The 19,719-nt window shown below is 45.0% G+C and overlaps 1 protein-coding gene across 9 annotated transcripts in view; it reads left to right on the forward strand.

Moving 5' to 3' along the window:
• LOC124486930 (adhesion G protein-coupled receptor L3-like) overlaps nt 1–19,719 on the forward strand; it is a 175,589-nt gene that overhangs the window by 120,792 nt on the left and 35,078 nt on the right. For 8 of the 9 annotated variants that reach the window (XM_047048808.1, XM_047048806.1, XM_047048813.1 and 5 more), the window contains 5 exons: nt 1,199–1,384; nt 10,732–10,915; nt 14,531–14,653; nt 15,635–15,840; nt 18,134–18,310. In XM_047048808.1, coding sequence (XP_046904764.1) covers nt 1,199–1,384; nt 10,732–10,915; nt 14,531–14,653; nt 15,635–15,840; nt 18,134–18,310 — 876 coding nt within the window. Of the gene's footprint in view, nt 1–1,198; nt 1,385–3,877; nt 3,917–10,731; nt 10,916–14,530; nt 14,654–15,634; nt 15,841–18,133; nt 18,311–19,719 lie in introns of all 9 variants that reach the window. The other variant, XM_047048815.1, reaches the window with a different exon arrangement.

Consider the following 19,719-nt stretch of genomic DNA (forward strand, 5'->3'; position numbering starts at 1 on the left):
AAAGCACCCTCCAGGTGAAAGAAATGGGCTCTTCCTCACTAAATAGATAAGGCCCATTCAGTTCAACAGCCAGGCAGCAAAGGCAACAGACCTATTGAGTGTGCACTTTTATATTAAAAGCCATTGAAAAGAAGAAAAAAATCAAATGAAAAGCTGCCAACAAATAGCCATTTAAAATGGGTTCTCTTCCACATCATTAGGCTCCTGCATGCAAGAGATATACATTGCAATTTAAAAGCCAAGAGATAGAGACTTGCAAACTACAAAGCATCGGTTTGTGGGCTAATGGAGACGCTCATTAGCAAACAAACAGAATATTCCGTAGCTGGAGGAGAGGCTTAATTAAAATGTTTTTTTTTCGTTTTTTTCTTGTTCTTATTCCTCTCCCAGAACATAAATAGGTAGTGGTATACCTCACAAAAGGCAAACAGGAAGTGGTTAGATCTTGCGATATAAAGAAACACTGCCCCTCTCACCATTGCATGCAGTGTAAAAACAATCCCTTTGGGATAGACATGGAGAGAGAGAGAAAGAGAAAGAGAGAGAGAAAGAAAGTAAACTGTACACACACACACACACACACTCATGAATCAACTTATTTTATGTTTGTCTCAATGCAACTGAAGAGCAATTGAAAAGTCACTGAGGTTTTTGCGTTGCGACAGACCTCTCTCTGAAAGAGAAATGGTCACGTAATCTCACAAGATTACAAACATCAGGCAAAATGATATTCTACTCTGGCTTCATATTCCGCGTGACATTTTCTCCCGTCTAAGCTACCACCTTTTAGCTTCACACTAGTGATCAGCTCCTATGGGGAATTATTATTATTTCATGGCTGACTTCATAATTGCTTTCTGATACAGCCAGGCACTTCCAGTCAATTGAATATCGCCCCAACTATAGTTATAATAAAAAATGGTGGTGAACTCACAAAATGTGAGTACAAGCTGAACAACATCCATTTAATATTATATTTGTAACAGGTATACAGATACGCATGGATATGTTAGGGGTTTATTTGGTTCCATTTTTGCCCTTGAACTGTATTGTTTCTTATGTAGATTGTGTCTGTTGCTACCGTATATAATTGGCAGATATTGATCCCAGATGTACTGTAAAGTGCTGTGTGTGTGTGCATATGTGAAAACAATCCACATTTTCCCTTCTCTCTTTTGTTTTCTTTTCTTGTTCCCAGCTGAGAGCTGGAGAGACTGCCGCTGTCATAGCCAGGGAACTGGCAGAGCAAACCAAAAGTCCACTCCAGGCGGGGGATATCACCTACACCGTCAAAGCCATGGGTCAGCTGGTGGATTTACTGGACGTGCAGCTGAGAAATCTCACCCCTGGAGGCAAAGATAGCGCGGCCCGCAGCCTAAACAAAGTAGGTGTCACCAGATGCCCGGGGAAAATAATGGTTTTGTCCTAAATCTGATGACCGATGGCTTTCCTCCCTTGCCTTTTTGGAGTATGTGTTGGTCTGTGACAGACCTTGACAAATGCGACAACAGAAATGTTAAGGTTAATGCTCAAGGTAACCAAGTTATTTCTTGCCTATCTGCGTTGACCAGATCTGTGATAGGAGCTACACATTGAAAAGGGAAGACATCTTATCGAATTGATTAAGTGCCAAAGACAAAAACCTGTTTCTCAGCATGTGCACCCCTCTTTCTTGTTGGTGTTTCACTGGCTGAGGCCTGCCAAAGCGACTTCAAACCAGTCAAACCTGAACAGCGGGTTTTGTTTTAATGATGTGCGCTTCGGCCCACCACTGTCATCCAGAATAATATCCCATGTAGCGATGCCTCGCACTCTCGAAAACAACCCACCTGACACGAGGTGTGAGAACAGGGGCTCACCTCCTGGTGTTAAAAATGAAAAGGAAAAAAAAATACATACCAGCACGGCTACTGAAAAGGGTGCCTCAGAGGGCACAGATAAAATAAAAGTCTTGTGGATATGCCAGGATTTTCAATAGCACCTTCTCATGCAATGCAGCTTCATCACTAATGTCAAAGGAAACTGTCCTGCAAGAGAGCTATATCTAAGGTTCCAGAGTGCAGAGTTTTATTCTTTTATTATCCTTCCAAAGGAATGTAATTACACCAAATTCACAGTTGGGCACACCTTGGGGCACCCAGGCGAGTTAAGCAAAAAAAATACATTCTGTCTGCAAACCAACGGGAAAGCAAACATCAGTGAAATTTGAAATGTCAGCCGTTAATTTGTTGAGCGGCTTCACTTGTAGTGGAACAGGAACACCTGTTCCCAAATCGTCCCCCCCCCCGCCACACACACACACACACACAACTTTGATTTCATTGCTGCACACAGATGTCCCCATTGAGATTTTAGTGCCAGTTCTCTCCATTGGAGGAGACAGCCAGCAGGAATGAAAGGCAGCCGGACACACATTTGCACTTTTGGAACTTTGCTTTAGTCTATATATATTTAAAAAAAGATATAGGTTTCGAAGAACCTTTCACAGAATGAAGCACTTTTCATGTCAGTCTATTAGAGCCAACATAAAGACGGACAGAATGTAGTGCTAACTGACTATCATTTGAAAATATGCCTTCAAACATTTGCCTTCAACCTTCATTGGATAATGATTGTTCTATAGGTGCTTTCTACCGGATGCAGTGCTATCAAATCAAAATGTATTTTTATAGCCCTTTTTACAAGCAATGTCACAGAGGGCTTAACATACACCCATAGAACTTCTTTTCAACCAACCTAAACCCTCAAAGAAGACAAGGAAAAACTCCCGTAAACACTCACTAGAGGAGAAAAAATGTAGAAGCCTTTCAGCAAAAAGCTATGAAATGGATGAAAAAGTTACAAAACTTGATTACCTTGTAAAAGTCAGAGCATCATCTCAGAGGTCTTATAAACACAATAACTAATATGAAATGTAACGTTAACTGGAGAATCATTATTTCCAAATGAGTCAAAGTTATCCTCGATAGTCTTTTTAATCCCCTTAGCATACAGTAGCTGCCCATACACTCTCATTGGCTCCTACTGGCCGGTGTTTACCTTGGAGTTCAATCATTTCCACACAATCTGCTAGGAGCTAAGCTTATTAAAGATTCTTTTGATAGCGAGGCACAATGCTCTCCGTTGGCCAGACAAAGAGCAGATTGAGTTTGCAGACGGCAAGATCCGTGACACTTTCATGATCAAAGGAGAGCTAGCATGGAGGCGCTAACGGGAGCTCTTCCAAGGGATGGGGCTCTGACGTGGAGCAAGAGGCTCCTTCACTGGAAAGACGGCACCCAATACAGATCTTAAGGGCCATTCGCACTGCAAAGAAGCTAACCACTAAGCTACATCAGTGTAGACCGTTTTTGTTACAGCTAGCACTTACCCGAGCCACTTCTGGAATTCAAGACAATGTTTGAATTCATAATAGTTACAATTAGTCAGTTGGTGCTCTTGTTCTCTGGATTGACCTGCTAATGTCAGACCCTAGTATGCTAATGCCAAACTCTTTTTAGCTTTAGCCCACCAAACGCTGTGACAGAGGTTTCCAGGTTAAATAGTTCTCCTTACTTCCTCTTTCTTCCTCGTACCCAGAGGACCAGCTGGTAACCTTGAAACTCCACTTGAAAGAGCAACTATGTCTTGCTGTCCAATCCCCACTAGGGCAGTGTGCCTCATTTTGGTGCTAATTAAGACTAGGTTTTTGTGATGTTTTCCAAGAGAGGGCATAATTAATATACAGGCAGTTTTTGTACAGTTTATGTAAAATGGAAAACACTTAATTAGCTAGAGTTGTAGGTGCTGTATCACCCCCCTCTCTTTTCAAGGTACTAAAACGTGTTTGTGGTTTTGACCTTTTACTAACTCTTACATTGTTCCCGGGGTTTTGCAGCTGCAGAAACGAGAACGCTCGTGCCGGTTTTACGTACAGGTATTTGGAATCTGTCTTTGACCCCAACCTCCTCCACCTTCTTGTCATGTCATCAAAGCCTCACCCATCCCCATAGTGACTGCGTTGATGGTGTTGACAATTGCATATTGTTATTTGTTGTGCTGCTACTATTGCAAAATCCATATTCCTTTTGGGCTAGCCATGTGAACTTTCACCTTTAAACACAATATAAAACAACATTGAGTATCATGTAGAATAAACATGGACCTAACATTGGTTTAAAGTCAAATTAAAAGGGTTACATTTCACTGGTTTGAGTCCTTTTTACCGACATCCCAATTAGACCAACAGCTCCTTATCCCCTGTCATGTGTCAAGTCCTGTCAATGCACCTCCCCAGCATGATTTGGGTGCTAACCATTTCTGTATTTGATTTTAAAAATAGATAAACATGCCGTCATAATACTTGGTCACAATACAATATGTACCAAATTTGGCAAAGTAACTGGGCATGGGTTGCCTGGAAGGATAGATGGTAGAATCTAGTTCCCAAACAATACTGTATTGATCATTTAAATCACTTTGTACATTATACCAAGGTTACATTTGAGGTTCCTAAGAAAACACCTCAGACATCCAAATGGACCAAATATCATCTAAAAATTTGCTTTAGTATTTCAAGTAATGAGAGGATTTAGATTGAAGTTACAGTACATATGTTTTATTTCTATATACACCTCTTGACAACTCAAAGGGACGTTGAAACTTCAGTATTTGTGCATGTAGAGACCCTCCATAGCTATTAATTATTATGATGTCAGCAGGATTTGATGTTTACATGATTGTCAAAAACTGTCATCAAAATCAATTATATGTTGACTAGAGCTGCTGAATGTGTTGACATGCTTACCCTCCAAGCAGATGGTTCCTATAGCTTACAGACAGGCCTGATGTGTCTGCACAGGAATCCACTGCACCATACTTGTCAAACAACATGTATTTTTATTTGATTAAATTCCCCAAGGCTTGTAGTAAGTCATTAAAATATGTATTGGTATGTGATTGTGCACATGGCTGTGGCCACCTCACAGAATGTCTGCATTGCGTGAGTTTGTGTCAATACACGCACCTGAGGGGTTTGTGTGGGTGTCTATGGATTTGTTTGTGATTTGCTACTTCGCTCATTGAACTAAATTGCTAGATTAATTACAGATTAATATTGGATGTGAGGGAGTTTGTCCATGCAGATCTACTCAACGTTTCATTTCTGTGTGTGTGCGTATGTTAAATGAGCAAAGTGGGATTTATTTACAGTACTGTGAGTATGTGCAACCCACCCTCCCGTCTGGCAGGCCCAAAAAAGAAAGAACCGGAATAATGAAGCAACATCTGCGGCCTATCCGTAAAAACAGCAGCTTTTATTGCATGTGCCAGGCAGGCTTTGAGGGACTTCCATTGATTAGGGAAATCGGGCAATGTTTTCACCAACAGGCCCCTGGTGGTCAGCATAAGTGGGATTAGTGCAAAATAAACGGCAGCAACACCTGCCGATCCTCTCTCCCTCTGTTCGGAGACTGAGGGGAATGTCGCGCGCAGTCACAAATTTGCCTTGAGAGGCGAAACAAACATAAAAAACTGGTTTCTCAGAGTGTGGGACAGAGAGAACAGAGAGAGCAGCCGAGAGACGAGTAGAGAGGGAGTAGAGAAAGCCGCCGACTGTCTGCGCACGTTGACGAGCGTGTGTGTTAGTGAGATGGGTGACCAGGTATCCTGCCGTGGCTGCTCGTTAGCTGCTAATTGTGAGATGGGAGGATAGAGCAGGTGTTTGCTCTCTAATGGAGATGAGAGGAGTTTGGTTCGCCGCCTTGATTGAAGGAGTCCATCTTGTTGGTACGGAAGGGACTGAGAGCCTTGTTCATCCATTACCGCTACTGTTCCCAAGTCTGTAGGCTGGGGGGGGGGGGGGGGGGGTGAACGATTGGAGAGAGAATATTGATTGAGTCTCAATGACTCACTTATTTTATTTTTGTGGATTAAGAGAGGATCTGCAGTGGGCCAAGTAAATAATAGTTTTCTTTTCATCTCTGGCTCTGTGGGAGCGATTGAGCCTTGATCTGGTCACAAAGACCGTCTCTGTGGCGCTATCCTCTCTCATCTACATATGCCCCTAAAGGCGGTTGTCCATATTAGATGTTTTGAAAGGCTCTTCCTCTTTGATTTTGGAACAAACACGATCAAAATGTCACCCAGTGTTGGTTCTCTGGTGTTTTTTGTAGCTACATCTTGTTTACGGGCCATGACACTGCAGTTGGCCAATTAGAGTGATTACATCCCCGTTGCTTCAGTCTGAGGTCAAACCGCAGAGCGCTGCCAGCTCAAAATGGCCGCCAACGAGGAACATTTGTTAGTAAAGCAGGCTATTTTCAGTGTGGTACGGAGAGATTGGTTATATAATTAAATTACTCAGCTCCCATTTGTTTTGATCAATTCAGCTCCAGGATAAAAAATAAATTAGCTATCCCCACATCCTGGCGGTAGCCTATGGGTCATAAACCTAAAGATTCAGGTAGAATATCCCAATGTATGTGGATAACTAGCTAGAGTGTCGCAGTATCAAACGACCTTAAAATGACTTGAATGCCTTGTCCAAAATTGTAATGAGATTATAAAACTTTATTGGCGGCCAATTTGTTAAAAGATGAGGTTTGTTAGGATGACCACATACCCATAAACTTTTTTTCCCCTTCATTCCTTTGCAGCCCTTGCAAAGTTATATGGGCCGTGTCAGTTCACAGTTATGGTCCATCTGTGATCAGTTGACAATGTTCACCAAAAAGTTGTGTGTCTACAGGGGCTTACTCCTTCCTGAGTCTTGGCACATTGCAATGCAATTCAAGTAGAGTTCAAGTTTTGTTTACTACATGATTAGTAGTTGCACAGCGTGGTTTTGTTGTGGTGGGGATATTTTTCCATTAATATGAAAACACAACTATTTCTCAGATATAGTTTTTTTTTATTTCAGCTATACAGCTGTGAACCAAGAAAGTAAGCCTGCTGTGGGCTATCAGCACACAGAACATGCTAATGACATGCTACCGTTAATCTGCTATCACACTTTACCTTGAAATGGAACAGTATCTACAGTAGCTGTGCATGGGCATTGTAGCCTTGAGTTTTATTGACTCCAGAGTATCGACAATCACTTAGACAGCTAGACGGGAGGTTGGATCCCTCTCAAGTGACCTTATGTGCTAGCTCGAGAACAAAATATAGCACATTCTGTTTTCTTAAAGAAAGAGTGAAGAAAAAAAGTCAAGATGAGAAAAAAGAGGGACTTTTGTTGAAAATACGATGGGGGCTCCTTGAGAGACAACGCAGCGAAATGTGAAAACGGGAGCCACTTCTTTATCAGAAGTAGCAGTGTTTTCTGAGAGTAACGAGTGAGTTGACAAGATTGAGGGCGGAAGGGAACGGCAACAAGAGAAACGAGCAGGTTTCTGGAGGCAGCAAGTGAAGGGCCCGCCTCGCGATTCATCCCTCTTCGGTTCCGCGAAGCCGGCACCGGGAGTTCAAGCCCAGCCAGAATCAATTTCCCCGACCTCGAGTTCATTTCATCAATCAGCGCACACACACGTTGTCTTGGCCTGGCTCCAGCTCCACGCTAATATCCCCCCTCTTCCTTCCCCTCATTGGTATAAATGACCCTTGTGACGCTGCTTTTCTGCCCCAGCCCTCACCTCAGCTCAGCCCCAGCATCCCAGGGTGGAGGCTAGCTGATGATTGTCAATTCCACATCCTCAAAGAGCGGGATGGAGTGCTTTCCCAGGCGATCAAGAGTAAGAAATACTTTAAGATGGAGGGAAATCAAAACGGTCGCCGAAAGTTTGGAGTTGTGGAGTGAACCGGTACATTTTGACAGATTGAATGCCTGAAGTTAGGCGCCCAGACTCTACACTACACTGACTGTGCTGTGTGCTCTGCCCTGCATGGATGCATTCCTCTCAGCTCACTCCCGTTCCCTTTGGAAGTTCTGCTTTGGAGAAAGTCTGTTTTTGGGTGGGTTTTATTGTGCGAGTGGGTTTTGTGTAAGTGTGATTTGTGGGTTTTATTTTGTGTGTGTGTGTTAGTGAGTCAGCCCCAGGAGTGGTCTATAGATTTCATTGGGCGGAGAGTGCTGATGGCTAGACTAGAAGCCTCGCTGCTAAGCTTAATCACTCACACTTATTTTAGTTTATTTCTCTCCTGCATCCTTAAACATGCTGGTTTTTAGAAAGTAGTGTGAAATATTTACAAGCACCATTTGGGGATGCTATGTGATGTTGTTGTTTTTAGCTCATAAATAATATAATTAGAACACGTCAAAGTGTTTTGTGGAAATAGATAAGACCTATTTCTCCACTACTTCAATGACTAATATTGCTGCTATTACATCATAGTATGGTTAGCCTACAACTGGTATGTCATAGTATGAGTAGCCTACAACTGGTATGTCATAGTATGGGTAGCCTACAACTGGTAGGCCTTCTACTAATATTACAAATACTACTTTTGTATGCAAAAAGGGGGGAAACATCTGTTTTTTTTTAAAAAATGTTTTTCCAAAAAACTCCTGATCCCAGTCTTTAAATGATAATTATTTATCCATGGGGTCAGTTATAAGCATCATATCCTCACATTAAGCTGCTCAATCCATTTATAGATTGTCAATGGGGAGATTTGTTCTTGAATCCTTACCTTATCAAAGTCGTTTAGGAGTCCCATACAGTACATTGGTAACACAAAAACTCGGATCAGATTAGTACGATGGAATATGTTCCTCGAGTCCAATTCACTTTTCCCTCTCAACCAGAAAACCTACACCTACACACTCATCACTAACCACCTCTGTGTTTAAAACAGACCGGCCAATGGGGAAAATATGGCAGCAGTCAGAAAACCTGCTTCCTAATTGAAAAATTGAAAATGGATAAATCCAGCTTTACCGTTAATGTCAAAGGTGCAATTTGAGATGGGCTGCAGATAATGGATAATTACATTGAAGTTTGGTGTCTGCCTGCCCTAAAAAGAAAGAGAGAGATGGAGAGACAGAAAAAGAGAGAAAGAGAGACAGAGAGATGAAGAGAGGGAGAGGAAGAGGGAGAGAGACAGCGTTTGTGCACATTGTGCATAATACATGAGTACCAGCCGGCTGCTGCTGTTTGATACCCCCTTCATCTCAGTGAACCAGTGAGCTGAATACAGTCACTTACTTCCTGTTTCCTGTCTTCAGAAGCAGGTTTATCCGACCTTTACTCCACTGCACTGTGACAATATTGCTTGTACAGTCTCCTTCAACCTTTCCACAAACCAAGCAGTACATTTTATTTTATTAGTAATGCTAATTATATGCCCAATTCAGTTAGGTAATAATTTCTCTGATACATGTGGCAAACTATGATAAAAGTTGTTATTTCTGTTTGGAATACTGCCCAGTCCATTTGATTAGTCAAGGCGGCTCTGGCGGCTCGGGCCTTGTAGCCTTAGGAGTTGTCCGCCTCCTGCTGTTCAGCAGTCTCCCAGAATCATTTCAGAAACTTGCATTCCCTTTCATAGTCCGCTGATCAAAAAAAAGAAACCCCCCCTTTGCTCAATTCCCACTGTTGTATCACTATATACTGTGGCTGAGGAATATCATTTCCCCCTTTTAAATCATATGGCGTTGTTTCCCCTCGCTCAGCCTCTGATTCCCACTGACTCCAGCTCAGGATCAAGCACAACGTCCATCTTGGACTTGCGAGAAACGTCTAACTGGGTCTTTGATATGGGATATCAGAAAGGGCTCTGATGATTCCTTGAAATGATTAATTATTCTTTCCGAAGGCGTTCAAAGGTTCAAGTGAATGTTTGCATAGTTGCCTTGAAAAGTAAGAACGCCTCCAACTGAAAGTGTTTGAACACCTGATGGATAAAATTAAATCCTGTACCTGCGTTTTGTTCCGATGTTAGGAGGAGTGAGATGAATAGATTTGCCTGACCAATTAGCATTCTATTCATGAGTCTTGCCATTGGCGTTCTAAATCTTTAATTGCTCTAGATTTCTCATCTTGTCTTCCCAGTGATATTTGTCATGCTTCCCTGATTGTTATAGCGGGATTTGGGGAGGAATAATGGATGTTTAACGATATTAATAATCAATCAGAGTAGTGGCCCTGTTAAGTAGCCGACAACAGAAAAATCTTGTACAACCATTTGCTTGTCGTGGGCTGTAATCGCCTCTGGCTATGTTGTTTGTATGCATGTGCTGTTGCTGCATGGAGTCATGTGCTGTCAAAGGAGTGCATTGTAATGCGGGATTCTTTTGACTTCTAGTGTGTAGATTTTTCGACTCATTTTCCTCAACCCATTTTAGCGGCCACCTTAGTTCAGTCTTTATTACGATTTGGGTTTGGGGGAAAAAGCTCATTAAAACCACATCTTTGAATTAGTACCTCGACCACTCTGAATATGTGCACTTGTAGTCTGTAATTAAGTAGGTATGCCTGGCCATGCCTGAATGGCCTATAGGGCAGGGACGTGTCCTGTTTCTGGATATGGAGGGAGCTTATGCCACCAGCCCCCACCTCACCTCACACAGGCCAGCAGTGACCCAGACATCCGTGTGTAATCTGTGTCGTCCTTGTTCCTACCCCCATTATTCACCCGCTTTGGTCACAAACGACCCCATTTGATGTCTCATTACTCATACCATTTCACAACCCATCCCCTGACCCCGACTCCCGACCCTACCCGACAAACCCCACCCCGAGCCTCTGTTAGCATGCACGGGGCTAGCGCGCCACTAACCCCCCCCCGTCTGCTGTTGGGTCGGTTTGGCAGGCGATGGTGGAGACGGTGAACAACCTGCTGCAGCCCCAGGCCCAGGCGGCGTGGAGGGACCTGAGCAGCGGGGAGCAGCTGCGCGCCGCCACCATGCTGCTGGACACGGTGGAGCAGGGGGCCTTCGTCCTGGCGGACAACCTCCTCAAGACCGACATCGTCCAGGAGAACACAAACAACATCCGTAAGTGAACGCTTGGTCCGTTTTGTGTTTTATTTGCACGCGCAACGTGAAGGGCGATCCTCTTACCTTGTTGAGGGCTACTCATGCACGCGTTTGTTTTTTGTTTTGTTTTGGCCCTCTCGGTTTTCGGGTCCACGGCGTGTAAGTGACCAGTGTGCAGTTGGGTTTCGTTTGTTTTCAGAAGCGAGCGTGTTTGTCAACCGACCGAGACACGGCCTCACAGGTGCTTATTTGTCGCTCACATTCCATGTCAACAACAATCGAAACAATGACTCAAAATAAATTAAAGGAAACATTGGTTGCAGTAATACAGGGTTGAACACGGCATATTTGTCTTTCATCCAATGAGACAAATATTAGCCTCGTTCACTCCCATCCAGTCCCCTGTAATAATAAATGTATCCAAACTAAAATGATAGGCTATCAAGTTCTCCCTTGGTAGATGACAGCTCTGCTCTCTCACTCTGTAAAGCACTCAAATGCCTCCCGTAAGACTTCAGTGTAAGGTTACAGAGTGCACCTCATAGCCATTGATCCAGGGTGCTCCACCATCGACCATTAAGCTCCGGAGACGTCGGAACGAGTGAAGAGGTCAAACGCTTAAGTCCCCAAGCCTCTGGAAAGGTCAAGTTCAACAGGGCTGCCGTGCTTGACCCTTCTGGTGGTGGTTGCTTCTAAAAAGACGTCATTAGCTCATGTTTTTGTTCTTCTGGAGTCTGAGGTTGAATTAAAGCCATTGATGCTGGTGCTGGATCAATGCTAAATGCCCTAATCTTCAGGCTATGTCCATAGACGTTATTAGAGATATTCGAGCTAATGTGGGCTTTGCCTTGCTTGTTCTTTGTCTCATATAGCCCTGTAGCCCTACGATTGTTCATGCAAATAATGTAGCCGTATTCAAAGTGTCTGATTCTGTGTATATCTGTGTCTACCCTCATTCCTGGAGAGAAATCATTACATTACCCTTTAAGCACAAATGTTTTCCATCACTGGAAATGGTCTCTTCTTTGATGGTTTTCCAGAAGTGTGTAGTTTGCAGTGGTATAGTGAGCGCAAGTATTTATCACGTTTAGATTTTTTGGAGAGAGGAACATAACAAACAAGGACAGAACCTGTTTGTATAAGCTGCATGATATAGTACCGCCCTCAGACACCAGGGAAGTTAATGTTATGATGCATCGGACTCGCGCTTATGGGATAGGATTTTTTGGGTTCCTGCTGCCATGGCAACCTAAAAATATAGGTCTGCCAAGTGAGAAGGGGTAAGCCAGCGTAAGGGGAATTAATAAAATTGAATTCTTTGTATCTGGCACTCAATTCATCTGAGTATTAAGGAGATTCTCGCCCTTGTTTGGAGAAAGGAAAAAATGCCTCCCCCTAGACTTCCCACATGGCTACAGCTTTTTTTTCTACATCCCGCAAGATGGGCAGTGGGTTAATCATGCCATGATGACGTATTTACAAGGCCTTTAGTTTTGTGTTAGCTCTAGTAAGTTTGCCTGGCAGTGTGGCATTGTTTGAAGCTCTGGTCCCTAATGCCAGTCCTGCAGGTCGATTCACAGACTCACGAAATGCAAGGGCCCACTGCGCCAGCTAATGACTGCTCTCTCCGAAAAGATTGGTTGGAATACCGGTCTTTTCTCCTGTCCGTCAAGTGTGTGACTGTGTGTGTGTGTGTAACCTCTCTTCCACAGCTGCAGGGACATTTGTCTGCGGCGTGTGTGCCTGTGTCTGTGAGCGCAGTGCGTGCACGTTTCTGTCTTCAAACGCCTGTGTGCGTCTTGTGCGTGTGCACGGGAGTTTGTGTGCGTCTGGTTGGGTTTCTGCTTGCCAGCATGTTTAGTTGTTGTATATCAATCTCTCGCCGTTAATCTCATGAAAAGATTTTGCCTGATTACTGAGATATTTGAATGCCACACTGCAGGCACAGCATTAACTACTGCGGGTGTAGCGTGCCTAAATCCACTCCTAAGCTTTTTTTTTTTGCAGTTCATCCTGCAATGAAAAACATTCCAGTGAGTCAAAGGAAGGAATGGAATCCTTGGATTGTTCGTTATCTGCAGTATTGTCTCAACTAGTTGAAAAGGACCACGTCAACATTATTAAAGAATCCCCTCCACTGTTGTACAGCATCAGTGACTCAGTTCTAATGTGGGAGTATTCAGCGCTTTTGAAAGGGAAAGCGTGAAAAAAGATTGGATTTAAGAGTAGACCTTCTGAGCTACTGAGAGGATTTATAATCTACAGTATTTTGGGAGTTGACCTTGGTATCAAAGAGAGTAATGTGTTATTTGGGGGGGGGGGGGGGGGGTGAGGAAGTTCAACTTGGCTTCAAAGGAAATATGTTAATTAAGATAGCAGAAAAACTGACTTTTCAAAATGTCAGTTCAGATTCTCAAAGTATAAAAATAATATATATATACATTTAAAATACAAATTCCATGCAATGTTCTTTTCAGCAGTGGCTCGATTTGCATGCTGCGCTTCACATGAACAGTAACGGGAGCAGCAGATGAGTTGAAGCAGGCCCCTTGCGGGGACGAGGACGAACCGTTCCTCCCACACGCTGAAGCAAAAACACAGTAATCGATCACCGAACCCGTTTCAGACGAGCCCCATCATCACCTTGTTTTCCTGTGTTTTATGGCGCTGGAGCCTTTGAACTAGAAACGAGTCGGTTGCCTCGGTCCCAACAGCTGTTCCTCCGAACACCACATCCGTCTCCACTTCCTCCTCTCGTCTCGTCATCCCCTTGGCTTCCTATTTTCTTGCCGGGGTGAAGAAAGCCACCATCTATAATGATTTAGTGGAAGCCAGGAATGTTGCCAGGTTTCTTTGTTAAACCTGAACTCCGTCTCACTCGAAAGATTAGGTCTGGGGAGACCGTAACCCAGCATGACGCCAGTGTCGAGAGCAAGGTGCAATCTATCCCCGGCCTTTGAACGCCGGAGAAGATACTTCAATCCGCACGCAGAGGGACGTCTGATTACTTGCATCAATTATATCTGAGAAAAGCCGGCGTGAATAAGAGAGGGGCTGCCCCGCATCATGTTTGATGTTCGTGGACACATACAGAGGTGCATGCTGGGAAAGCAAGTTTAAAAAAGCTTTCACGCAGGCCCGACAAGCATCTTTGATCAGGTGCCTCTAATTGTATTGTTTTTATTATCCCCCCCCCCCCCAATTCCTCCCTCGACGGCTTTCAACTCCAACTAACAAGACTGAAGTGCTGTTGTGAATACAGTCGGGCCTGTCGATGTTGAAAGGCTAAGCTAAGCTATTGTTTGGGGCTAACATGCTCTGGCAGATGTACAGAGCATGCCGTGACAGGCCTGTGTTTCAGAGCGTGCGTGACATGGTGAACAGCCCCAGCTGCCATCGCTGGCACCGCATGTGGCCCGTTCAAGTTTCACACCTCACAATTACAATAATATCTTCTTTTGACCAAAAAAAGTGCCTTTGCAGTGTACTATATGTTGTGTGTGTGTGGATTTGGAGTGTGTTTGTGTGTACAGTGCATGGAGTTTTTGCGTGTGTTTGTGTGTGAACTTATGGCAGATGATTAGGGTAGCTTAAAATAATTGTGCCGCCTACTCTGCCTTTGTGTCCTTGCAGAGCTGGAGGTAGCCCGGATGAGCACGGATGGGAACCTTCCAGACCTTAAATTCCCACAAACTGGTGGCCATGGCAACTCCATTCACTTATCAGCAAGCACCTTGAAACAACATGGGAGAAATGGTAGGTATCCACAATGCACCTTGAATCAACTCGATGGATACGCGACCTGGACATTGTTGTCTCTAAAATGTGTGAGTGTACTTTATGAAAGAAGCGGAAATACCAGCAGGCCATGTTTGTAACCTGTTGAATCGTGAACAGGCGATCAGTCAGTCAGTCGCTCGCTCACACGGTTACTTTCTGGCTCCCTCCCTCACACGCACACACACACCATGTCATTTTGAGGTGGCGATGTTTTAAGCACAGTGCATATCGTGACATACAGCCCCGCTCCCTTCTGACTTCTGAACAGTAGAGGGTCCCTGGAAACTGAATTAGTCATATTCAAGCACTGGCCCTGAGCAGTAACGAGCCCATTGTGCACAATACAGGCCCATCCAGCGGCGCTCCACACACTGTTATTTGGACGTTATTACTCGCTCATGCAAATAGGCACTCTGGACCAGATCAGCCAGGCTCGTGGCCAACCAATACTCGCCGAGTCATTACAGCCAGTAGGAAGATAGCCCCCCCCTCCTCCGGAGGGTACGCAGCACAAATTTCCCTTGCGTGGGAGTGAGTGGTCCCAGACACTGTTGGAGGCAACCGGCTTTCATATCAGCTCTCTGGGGGGGGGGGGGGGGGGGGGATATGGCTTGGAGAGAGCGTGAGTGGGAGAAAGGAAAAAGGGTCTGTTTCCATGCCGACGTTTTTTGATAGAACCGTCGATGAGAGGGGAAAAGTTATCATGTTTAAACCACTTGGAGTTTGTCTCGATAACTTCCTCAAAAGACAATTGGAAATGTTGTGTCTCCCCCCCCTACTAGTAGTGTTTCCTTTGAAGCACATGAAATACCTTTATGCCATTTTGCACCCATTAACGATTCAAAAAGATTCCCTGTGTGTGTTTACGTGCTGTCTGCCGTTTCCAGGTCCTAGAATAACAAGTTGCTCTCTCTCTCTCTCTCTCTCTCTCTCTCTCTCTCTCTCTCTCCGTCTCAGGCGAGATCCGGATAGCCTTCGTCCTTTACAAACACATCGGGGCCTACCTCTCCACAGAGAACGCCAGCATGAAGCTGGGCAGCGAGGCCATGGCCACCAACTACTCTGTCATTGTCAACTCGGCCGTCATCACAGCGGCCATCAACAAAGACACCAACAAAGTCTACCTGTCCGACCCGGTCATCTTCACGCTGAAACACCTGCAGGTGAGCAGGCGTACCCGAAGCTCATCCTCGTGGAAGCGAGAGCTCCTCAGTGTGGAGGTTTTTGCAAATGTCAAGGGTCCCCAAACATCTGCATTTAAAGCCGCGGTGCTGAATTCCAAGTGTTCCAAATGTCACTCCCCGATATAGGGAATGACAGGAGGCGGCGCATTTAAAGCACTTAACATGAACCCAGATTGAAATGAGCTCGGAAGATCTCCCCAATTCCCCAAGCGCTCTCAATTCCCCCAACATTATTGCTTACATTTGATTGAAGGAGCTAGTTATGAGGACCAAAGTTTGACTAGCAGTTCTTCCTAGACTGATGGGGATTTGTTTGGCGTCTGATCCGCTTCCCCCTCATTTGTTTCTGAGCAAATGGGTCACACGTGTCAAAACTGGGAGGCTGAACAAATACCTTCGTTCTATTGGGAGTCCCCAGAGGCTGGTTAGTCATAGCATGGGAGGGCTCCTCACCGCCTCCCCCCCCCCCCCCCCCTCCCCCCTTCTGCATTATCTCCCTCTCGCACGACTCAGTCAAAACAGCCCCGCTTCGTCTCCCCGCGACGCCTCCAGCGATTATTAGGCAGGTTGAAAGACGTTGAGATATTTGCAGAAGGGGCTGTGTGTTCTGGTGAGTGGGAGGGACCTCCTTGCAGTGTCTGAGGTGTGTGTGTGTGTGTGTGTGTGGAGCGGGGGGGGGGGGGGGTGAGCCAGAGACAGAGTGAGAGGGAGCGAGAGAGGAAAAGAGGGAGATAGCTTATGGCTTTTTAAATGAAAATGGGGAAATGTCAAAATGGGGGTCAGTGCTGTTATTGCCATGACCCACCTGCTTTTCAGTTTAATTTGTGGTTTGGAGAGACGGCTTGGTTCAAACTGTCAGGGAATAATGTGGGGGCACAACCATTTGAATACCCTTGTCTCACTCAGATGGGTTAATCTCAATAAAGCACTGACCTTGTGGAAGTGTTCTTGGGTTCCTGGACTCCTACTGCACCCTGGAGAGCGTGCAGGAGAGCAGAATACCTGTGTGTTTGGTCAAAGTGGGTCCAAATGATGATGCTTACTAAAAGTTTTCTCATAACGGTGGATATGCCAGCCCAGGCTTACGCAAAGGTTGCCGCAGCATCGTATAGCTGTCGCCCTAGATTCCTATTTTCCACGGTGACCGAGCGTGACCACACACTAACTTGATGCAAGTCTTGTCTTTCTCCGGTCTCGTCATAAACTGTTCCTGTCAGAAACCGTATTAGGAGTCTTGCCATTTACCACACCACGTGTTCCTCCTTTGTTCCTTGCCCAACAATTAGCCCCCCCCACTCCCCCCCCCCCCCCCCATAGACGTGGGGATTTGGATCAGTGCTCCCTAGGGACCGCACTGTCCCCCAGTTATTGTTTCGCTTCCACGCCTCTGCCTTTAATGGGCCAATTAAAGTCGTTAACGCTACGGAAGGTCATCTCGACCGCTTTCCCTGGAATACCCCCGCCCAGGTCGACTCGGCCGTGCGGAGGGTAACTCAATCAGTGGGAATCATTTATGTCCGTAGAGGGAATCTCTTCAACCGATTAAGTAGTAGATGTAGCAATGTAGAAACCACCCCGCAGTTGAACAGGTTGACAGTTGCACCAAAGACAATTCCAGGATAGGTCCCAGTTCTCTATTAACTTTCTCTGAAGTGTGCCCACACATTGATTTTAAGAGCAAATGCAGTGTATTATCATGAGCTCCTACCCCTGTGCAACGCTTTCAGAACCCATTTGGGAGACGGCACAAGTGCACAAAGCAGGGACCGAGATATGGGATTGCGATTCAGCGATAGTTTTCAGGAGCCATCAAACAAAGCTTTTGATAATTACCTAAAAAAAAGAGAGATATTGGACTTGTTTGAAACATTTTATATGTTGGAAAATGCTCTTTCTGCAAAGACTTCTGTTTGTGCCATGTGTCAGTAGTCTCCTAGTGACGATTTTAAAATGGCTAGCAAACTAGCAGGAGCTTGTCGTTAAGCCTCACCGGCTGGCAGAGCTAGCGTTGACGGCCATTAAACAGCAGGAAAAAGTCGCAAGGCAAAGGTTACAGAGAAAGGTCAAAATAACACGATGAAACGCCATCTCACCTCTGCTTGACGCCCTTTAAATTCAGCAACCCACAAGAGAAAGAAAGAGACATGGTACTGGCTAATGCCTCTAATTATCGACCATTGGTGCCATTTTACCCCAACGGTGGTACCGGAACATGAGGAAACCTACAGTAAATTAGCTCCATTAACTCCTGCTTCTTCCTTGTTCCACACAGCAGTCGGAGGAGAACTTCAACCCCAACTGTTCCTTCTGGGGCTACTCCAAGAAGACCATGACTGGTTACTGGTCAACTCAAGACTGCAGGTTGCTAGGCACCAACAGGACCCATACCACGTGCTCGTGCACACACCTGACCAACTTTGCTGTCCTCATGGCTCATGTGGAGGTCAAGGTAAGGCGACATTGAGTGTTAAAATCCAAATATGCAAGCTGTAAGCGCAGGCACCCATTGTGGAAAGGTGGATTTACGCCGATAAATACAGAACGATCCAATGAACATACGTTGGTGGATAGCACTAAAGGATTGCTTTGTTCTGCATACTCGTTGTCTCCGCTTCTTCAAATACCGTGGGATTTTATTGCTTAAAATTCTAAATAGACGACCTTCACAAATTCTTTAAATGCAGAGTGCCATCTTTTTCCCCCTGAAAGCTTTACAAATTTCCTTTCAAATGGCTGAGATGGAAGACATTCTTAGTGTGAAGTGTTTATTCAACCCTCCCTGACACAATTTTGCCATTCACGGTCAAACGTGCCTGTACAGCATGGCCATTGCTCACGTTTAGGTCAAACAGACCTCTGTGAAGCTCATGCTGAGGCTTGACCCTTCCAGCCAACCTCACTCTGCACACACAGGCTGGCTGTCTTCAACGCCTGTTCATGAACGTTTCAGGACCCTTTTTTTTCTCTCCAAAGCGACTGAGCGTGAGCTGCATTTATCGATGGAACGACACGCATATGCTTCTTGCTAGCTTGTTGTTTGTTTACTGTAGTTAGCTCAGTTACCCCCACTGCTAGGTTCACATCCCTCCCGGCTATCATCCAAGCTTCCTTTCATCACACTGTTGTCGATAACTGCTAACTGTTCCGTTTAGATTTGTGTGTATTTGCTATTTCCTTGGACTTCGGTTCCATGAGAGGTCAAGCCTTCGGAGTATTACATTCACCACTGCAGAATTGAGCCAAATCGTATTTTTGCTTCACCCTGGGTAATTTTGACACGAGTCAGCTTCAAAAATGTTTATTTTCTTCTTCAAAAGCTATTAAATATGTGACTAAAAGCTACATTTTAAATATGTAGTTTGACTTTAAGATCTTTTTCATAAGTTCTATTTGGCTGGGGGGAAGAGGTAAAATGGGTTTCTGCACTGCTAAGTACTTCATTGCCTACGCTCTTCAGGACAACAATATACAAGAGGGGAAATAAAGAGATGTTTGACCGAAGTGAAGTGGAAAGGATGCAAGCCACAACAAAAAAAAAACAAGGGAGAGATACAATCAGAGTTGTGAAGATTGCCACATCGAAAGATTGGCCTCTCGTTTGTGCGGGGCAGCGGTGCGAAGTGGCATTGTCGTCCAGCCCCGGGGGAGGGTAGTTGTGTCGAAAGGGGACGAGGAGGAGAAGCTGGAGGAAGGGAGGAGGTATAGCCTGCCTGGTGACATACAGTGCTGACGGGGTCTCTGTGGTGCGTCCTCTCAGCTAAGGCTAGGAGGAAGGAGGGAAGACTCTGTCATGTCTGTCCCAGTTGGCTCAAGGCCACGTCACCCCCACAGAACACACACACACACATGCATACATGT

Source organism: Hypomesus transpacificus, chromosome 25 (genome assembly GCF_021917145.1).
Source record: "Hypomesus transpacificus isolate Combined female chromosome 25, fHypTra1, whole genome shotgun sequence".
Lineage (NCBI taxonomy): Eukaryota > Metazoa > Chordata > Actinopteri > Osmeriformes > Osmeridae > Hypomesus > Hypomesus transpacificus.